Source organism: Cynara cardunculus, assembly GCF_001531365.2.
Source record: "Cynara cardunculus var. scolymus isolate 2C chromosome LG 15, CcrdV1, whole genome shotgun sequence".
NCBI classification, from domain to species: domain Eukaryota; kingdom Viridiplantae; phylum Streptophyta; class Magnoliopsida; order Asterales; family Asteraceae; genus Cynara; species Cynara cardunculus.
In genome coordinates, this window is record NC_037542.1 from 6,413,864 (window position 1) to 6,422,394 (window position 8,531).

Sequence of the window (8,531 nt, forward strand, 5' to 3'; positions counted from 1 at the left end):
TACATACAGTTGATTTATGGTGAGAAAAGAAGTTATGATGAGAAGCATAAGAAAACATCTTCACCATTGAGTCAATTTTAATTGAATGTCAACAATAATGAGGTGCACCGAGATGCACCAGATCAATTCCCTTATAAAGAGCAATTCATGGATGAGCATGAGATTAAAAGTGATTAGAGGTTTAGATTTCTTCTTACGATTCTCACCATAACTTCTTTCCTCACACGATCCTTCACCTATATATATACAGACACACACACACACACACACACACACACGTAATATCAGCCATAGGTTATTTTGAGAAGTGTTAAATATTTGAGAAGAAAAGAAGTGATTATAGCCATTCATACGGTCAAGATCAAATTTGACCCGTCAAGATCAAATTTGACTGGTCAAGAATTGCGAATTTAACATGGTCAGGAATTGCGGTTTTGACTAGTCAAAATTTGTGACTATGCGAAAAATAAAGGGAGTAGCTTCATAACTTTTACAAATAGGCGACAAACAAGTTCATATATAAATTATATGTTCATATGTGAACCTGTGTAATTCACATATAAATTATTTTAACTGAATGATATATGAACTAATTAACACGGTGTCATATGCTAATTAGTTAAATGGTTCACATGTGAACTAATTAACGAGTTCATATATGAACATATAGTTCAAACGTGAACCCATTTACCGTCTATTTGTAAAAGATATAAAATTATCCCTCTATCTTCAACATAACCATGTGAGAAATTATCCGATGATTCATGATTAAAATCACAAATGTTGACCAAATTGAGGATTAAGATCAGATTTATTTCTCAAATGAACCTTTCCCTATGATATTATAAGTTACATATAAAATAATTTAATATAATATTTATAACATAATATAATACGTTATAAATATAATACGTTATATATATATAATATTATATAAATAATAATATTTTTGTAAATGTTTGAAAGAAAATTGAAGGATAGCATAAGAAAAGGTCAAAATGGATTTTAATGGTGTTTGTTAGAGGAATCAAAACCCCCAAAAAATAAAAATTCATAATCACTAAAATAATAAAGGAACCCCAGGGGCAAAACCGAAATTTGTAACATACCATATGCACCAAAAATGTAGTTAATTTTTTTTACACTCATAACTATTGATAGTTTACGGGGTGTTTGAGATTGTTTATAAAAATAATTTATTGATCTATTTTAGTGTGATATCGGTAATAAATATTTTTGAGTGTTTAGATAAACAACTTATACCAATGTCAAACCTATAATAAAGAGTTTTTGAACAAGTTAAACCCTTATGACTTATAATAAATTGGTAAATGCTTTTATAGAAAAGAATAAGTTGTTTCAAATAAACAATCCCAAACATCCCATTTAAAGTCATGTAATTAGATTAACTTTTGCATAAAATAATTAAAAATATTGTAGGCATATAATAACCAATGCAACCCGATAAATTGAGATATTTATGAAAATTATGAGAGTTCATTTATTATGATTTGAATATTTATGGAATATGAATATGATTCATTAATTATGATCAATACTTTATATTAGAAAACAATCAAAACTTCTATAAAATCACATATTAATCAAATGAAATGAACGATTAAGATTGAGTTGTATTGATCGCACAAATGTCAAATATTGTATAATAACCAACCTCAAATATTATATTCATAAGTTTTTTTATTACAAGGATTTAAATATTATATTTTAATAATAGAAAAAAGTAAATTTATTTTAATTATAAGAGCATCCAGCTCCAAGCCAGCCCATTCTCTCCCAAATCCAGAACTTGTAAAGCGATGGAACAAACCCCTACTCCGCCGCCACCGTCGCTCTCCGCCACCGCTGCCACCGTCGCCACAACCACCACCACCGCCACCTACCCTGATTCTCTAGATTCTTCCCCTCGTTCCCGCAACACCGATTCCTGGGGCGAGGACAACTCTCTATACCCATCTAATAATGGCACTACGACGGCGCTGCCGCAACTGGGCTTGACCAAGCTCCGACTGATGTGCAGCTATGGCGGTCACATAGTCCCTCGTCCCCATGACAAGTCCCTCTGCTACGTCGGTGGTGATACACGAATTGTCGTCGTTGACCGCCACACGACTCTCTCTGACCTCACTCTGCGGCTCTCCAAAATCCTTTTCCGATCTTCTTCTTCATCCTCGTTGACGTCTACAACGGCGTCTGTGTTTACGCTTAAGTATCAGCTCCCATCGGAAGACCTCGATTCGTTGATCTCCGTTACCACCGACGAAGACTTGGAGAACATGATCGACGAATATGAGAGGTTGAATTCCTCCTCTGACGTCAACAAATCGTCACGGCTTCGTTTATTCTTGTTTCCGACCAAACCCGAATCCGTTTCCTCAATCGGATCGCTTCTAGAAAACAGCACTAAATCGGAAGATTGGTTTCTTAACGCTCTAAACGGTACAACGTCGGGGTTTTCCGATACTTCGTCGGTGAATTGCTTATTAGGTCTGGATGACGATGCTTCCGTCCCGGAGAAAAAGGATCTCGATCACAAGGGTGTAATTGGCAAAAATCCCAAAGGGAATAATTCTGCACAGGATGTTCGTTCGGTACCCGATTTAGAGAGGACGTCTTCGTTCGGGTCTGCTTCGTCTTCTCCATCGTTGGCTAGCTTACCGCCCATTAGAGTACATGTGGATGATAATCAGAAGGTTGGGGGAATTGAGGAGCAGTTTTCTCAGATGAGCGTACGGCCGCAACACCACAAGCATCAAGACGATGGGGGTTACGTGGCTGCGCCTGCTCCGGTGGTTGTTACCGGTGTGCCAATGAATTCTCCGAAGCGAGTTTTGTCTGAGGATGAGAGATCGGAGCAGGGTTCGCAAATTGCTTATCAAAAGCATCAACAACAGCAGTATCAGCAAAAACAATCTATGGGTTTTGATTTGGCTTCTTCGGATTCAGTTTCGAGGTATATCTCAATTCCTTTACCTATTTGTTTTTAGTGAATTGTATACTAAATGTTTGTGGAAATGCCGGAGTGAAAAATCATTTGGGATTTTGCTTGAGTTGAGTTTTGTATATGTATAAATTGCAGTGATGGTAGACAAAAGCCGCCTATGATTTATCAGGATCAATTGGTACAAATCCAATCTTCTAATAACAACAATCGAACTACTGATCTGAATAACCCCCCTGATCAGAACACTAGAATTCAGATGCAACAACAACAACAACAAATTGCAGATTCTGCTTATTTAATGTCAATATCAACTACCCAAGTTGATACACAACATCCTCAACTCCACCACCAACAACCACAGTTTATTCACACCGCCGTTCCACCACCACAGTACATCCAACACCACCCATCTGGGGCGGTTCCCATGGCATCTTACTACCAAATGTACCCATCCCAGAACCAACACCACCCTCACCATCCAGCCATCGATCAGCAGAACTTTGTGTATTATATGCCTGCTAGGCAGGCGCCTCATGGCTACAACCTGCAAATGCAGCAGCAGCAGCAGCAGCCGCAGCCTACTAGTTACGCCGAGGCACCTCCTGCATCTGCCACCACCCTTCCCCATAATCAACCACCACCTTCGTCATACACCACCTCTAGGACTGCTCAAACCCCGAAAAGTGACTTACCTGCCGGAGTCTTTGGAACAACGAATTCTGGTGGTTCTCAATTTGTTCAGGTTCCTTCTAGCCAACATCAGCCTCAGCCTCAGCCTCAGCCTCAGTATGTTGGGTATTCGCAGATCCACCACCCTTCTCAGTCAGTTGCTTCTTCTGTTGCTGGTGGTGGAGCTAACTACGGGTATGAATACGCTGATCCAGCACAAAGACAGCATATGTACTATGCCGCTCAGCAGTTGCCGCCTCAGTCCGCTGCTCAATATCAAACTGTGACTGGTGAATCTGGTTCTTATCTTCCTGCAGATAGTAGTACAAAGCAACAACCGGGGAGAACTCCACAGCCATGAATTGACAGGTGAATTTCTGGGAAAGTTTTGCAGCAAATTTGTTTCTGTTTTCTCTTCGTGTTCTTGATTATATGTCGTCTATCTTGTTATTTGTGTTGGTTGTTGGTATGTGTTTGTGATAGGTAATAAGAACAACTCAGAAAAGTTCTTTTCTTTTACTTGTGTATTCTTCTATTGGATGATATCTATATCTCCTATTATATGCCATGTTATTGCTAGTGAAAATGAATAGTGGATTCTTGAAACTTATACCGTAAAAGCATGAACATGTTTCTACAAAATTCTGTTCTATATTATAGAGTAAGTTGATTTATAAGGAGACTCACAATCGATGTGGGACATCTCGTCATATTCTATGAACTGATATTGCGAAATTCCTTCTCCATTGTTGGTATCGAGTAGAGATGCACAAATGGCCGAGGGATGGTCTGGAAAAGCCCGGGCTTAGCAAACCCAAACCCAGGCCTAGAAGCCCGGGCTTAGCAAACCCAAACCCAGGCCTAGAAGCCCGATCAGGCCAAATTTTTTTTTTCAAAAATCCAAAAACGCCTAGAAAAGCTCGGTCGGGACTATTTTCACACCCAAAGCCCGAACACTTGTGTTTTTGCTTACTGAAAACAGGCTTGGAAGGGCATGGTCCAGGCCTCTGAAGCTTGGGCTTTGTGCATCTCTGTTGAGGATCGACTCGTTTTAGCAAAGATTGTATGAAGTTAGATAGCAGTTGGATCTTAAAGAAGTCCTGTGCTGGTATTTATTAAGACACTGTTAAAGCCTCCAGTGATACCATTAGAGCAAATGTGAGTTGATCATCTCATACAGTTGTACTTTTCGCCTACCATATAAAATGGTATCCTATGCCAAAACTCGAGATAGAAAGGAGACAATAAACCAAAAGGGTCGTCGGCCCAATGGTATCTGATAGAGTCGAGGGGTCAAGGGTTCAACCATCATCCAAGATGAAGAGCGTATACGAGTTTTGTAGTATATAAATATTATATATTTTAGAAAAAAGAGACTTGGAGTATTCAAATGGATCAAACACTTGGTTCACAGTACAGAAGACTCCAGAAAAGGAGTGGTGCCCAGCACCATATAAAGTGGGCATCCACAGGATCTGGGATCTTTGTGCATATCTGCTGCAAATATTGTTGGGTGGTTTCGTTTGAAAATCTCAAATCTAATTTTCTAGTAAAAAATTGTGAAACAGATTCAACCGTTCAGGAGAAGCTGTTTGCTTTTTCTCGTTTTATAGGTCCCGACCCTTAAGCTGACTTAGCAGAATATATAGGATTCGGCATCGGTTACCTGTACATTTCGATCTTTTTGGAAATAAAGTTGCGTTTGGTACATGAGACATGATGTGACAAAGCAATCTAAACAGGTTTTACCAAGGGTAAATTCACTTTAGCACTGAGATCTCAATTTTAACCAAGTGTCATTTGGGCACATTATTGAGACAAAAAGTATTACGTATGTGAATAATAAATACAAAAATCACAAGTACCAATGTGATGCATGGATGTATGATACATTTGGCAACCTGATGAGGGACGGAATCTATATATTTTTATTACACTGCTTCTCATTTTTTATTGTTGCTGACTCCTTAAACCATCTACCGCCTTCCTGCTTTTTTCATTGGGTAAAAGGACATATACCTTCTTGTGATTAGGACAAGTGGAGATCAGTAACCAAACGGTTTTTGATCTAGTGTTATCCGAGCCTTCAACCTCCTAGAAAGTCAGGAGTTACATTTATTGTATATAAATATGATATACAGTAAAATTCATCACTATCGTTTATTTACTGGATAAGATTTTAGTTAATAAAAATGGCATCGTATACAAGGATTTACCTGGTAAGTAAAGTACTAACCATGGTAAGATTCGTCGCTCTCACATACTGGGTAAGACTTTCGGTCCATGTCTCGCTTTTTCCAGATAAGATTCTTGGTTCTTGCATATTCATCCGGTAAAATAAACTGAGTTGATAAACGCTTACTCGGAAATAATTTTTTTTTTTCTTTTTTAAGTGGTGTGTATTGGTTATAAGTTTTTTTCAAGTTTTTCCACGATATGTCGCACCAACATAACTCCTCAAAAACCTCAATATATCTCTGCTATAACCAAAATATTATTTTCCTGACTTCTTTTTTATATTTTATTCAAACTTTTAAGGATTCCTCCACCTTTAGTTCTATCAATTCCTATGAGTATAGAAAAAACCGTCAATCTGTGAATCATGTCCAATCTAATCCGTTAACAACCCAATTAAATTCAAACCGGCAAACCGTTAAACCGTCAAACTGCTAATTAGGAGAGTTGAAATTGAGTTAACATAACTTAACCCAACCCAAACTGCCAACCTGCTGCTAATATATATTATTTTATAGAATTATGTATATATGATATTTACAAAATTATAATTTACAGTCCAAAAATATGTATATTTTTTAGTCTAATGTACAACCTGAAAATTAAATACACGTATCACTTATCCAATTTACATAGCTCAAATATAATCCAACTATTGTCTAGGTCAAGTTCAATAGGACCAATACTCCAACTCAATTCATTGATTCAGTTCTCGACTTCACGTTCTCCTATTGTCTACTCGTCTAGCGTCCCCAAATCTGCAAATCGTGACCGTCGAGTGCCTACCGAACTGTGGTTGTTGGCTTGTTGCTAACAAGACTTGGTTGTTCTCCGGACCTGTTTTTAGTAACAGCCTCTGGCCTCGGCTTCGGTCCCCGGTGGGTACGGAGATTAATATCATGTCCCCGGTAAAACTCCGGTCAAACCTCGGTCCCCGACTCAAGACCCGTTCCCCGACCCGGTTTTTGATGACCTTTTCTGTTTTTTTCCTCCTCTGTTCCGTTGTTCCTGTTTCTGCAATCTGCCTGTTTGACATTTTTACTTGGAGAATGAAACTTAAAGAAACATAAAATAAGAACAATATATATCACTACCAAAAAACCCACTTTTTCCGGCGGCCAAATCCGCCGGAAATCCGCCGGTAAAAGGAATTTCCGGCGGATTTGGCCGCTGGAAAAAGGGGAGCCGGTGATTTTTTTCCCGGCGGTGTTTCCGGCGGATTTCCCACGTTTTCGGCGGATTACGGCCGCCGGAAAATCTCCGTCCGTTTTTAAAAAAAAATCTTGATTAACTTAAAAATTAATTAAATTTTTTTTTGAAAAAAATTCCGGCGGAAATTCCCGCCGGAAATCCGCCGGAAACGTGTCTCGCCGGAAATATTTTTTGAAAAGAAAATAATATTTTAAAAAAAATTATTTTTTTTTAAATACCGGCGGATAAATCCACCGGAATAATATATATATATATATATATATATATTAAATATTTTCTTTTAAAAGTTAATATTTTAAAAAAGAATTAATTTTTTTAAAAAAATACCGGCGGATAAATCCGCCGGAATAATATATAATAAATATATTTTCTTTAAAAATTAATATTTTAAAAATAATTAATTTTTTTAAAAAAATACCGGCGGATTTGGTCCGCCGGAAATATATATATAATAATATTTTAGATTTATTTTAAAATTAATATTTAAAACCTGTATTTAAAAACTGCAAATCTGTACAATATTAAAACTGAAAATAAAAAGGTGAAATCGAACTAAATATCATACATTAAAGTGAAACTACAATTAATCCAACCAAACAAAAACTAAATTGTTATAAACAAAACTAAATTGTTTAAAGGCAAAAGACAATATTCATTATGGTGGCGGGGGGAAATGTTGAGATTGACTGAGCTGTGTAAACAAAGCAGCCATATCTTGAAGTCGTCTATCCTGTTCCTCCTCTCTCTGTCGTCGTCGCTCCTCCGCCGCCCGCCATCGCTCCTCCTCCGCCAAACGTCGCTCCTCCTCCGCCACCCGCTGTCGCTCCTCCGCCTCCCGCCATCGCTCCTCCTCCGCCTCCCGCCATCGCTCCTCCTCCGCCAAACGTCGCTCCTCCTCCGCCGCCCGCCATCGCTCCTCCTCCGCCAAACGTCGCTCCTCCTCCGCCATCCGTTGGCGCTGACTTTGTTCCTGTAAGTCTCTAAGTTGGGTCTTTAAGGTTTGAATTTCCTATAAAATAAATAAAACGTTATAATATTTAATATGAATTATAAGCTAAGTCGATAAACATCATCAAAAGAAAAGAGACACATACGTGCTTATCTGAAGACGATGAACCAACTTCCGGAAAGTCCCCCGGTCAAGACACAATTGGGATCTTGGTTGTACCCAAACCCAAATAAACGGCCTTTCTTGCTTCCCTCAACCGCTTGCTTCCACAACTCTTTATCAACTAATGGATAGGTTGAGGGATCATCGCCGTATCTTTGGCTGATACCAGTTGAATACTCATCCTATATATAGTTTAAAAAAAATTGCAAGTCAATTTTGACAGCATAACGGCTGTAAATGGGACGTTTCCAAAACAATTCTAACGTTTGCCCAACAAATGGCAACCCAAACTAAAACATGATATATATGTAATTTCTAATGTAAACAATCATAATGTTT

General features: G+C 38.2%; 1 protein-coding gene across 1 annotated transcript; it reads left to right on the plus strand.

The window, feature by feature from the left end:
• The first annotated feature begins 1,834 nt into the window (after positions 1–1,834).
• LOC112527150 (transcription factor SPT20 homolog) lies at positions 1,835–4,240 on the plus strand. The gene is made up of 2 exons (XM_025137600.1): positions 1,835–2,974; positions 3,101–4,240. The coding sequence occupies exons 1-2, from the start codon at positions 2,034–2,036 to the stop codon at positions 3,993–3,995; spliced, it is 1,836 nt and encodes a 611-aa protein (XP_024993368.1). The 5' UTR covers positions 1,835–2,033; the 3' UTR covers positions 3,996–4,240.
• Positions 4,241–8,531: the final 4,291 nt, after the last annotated feature.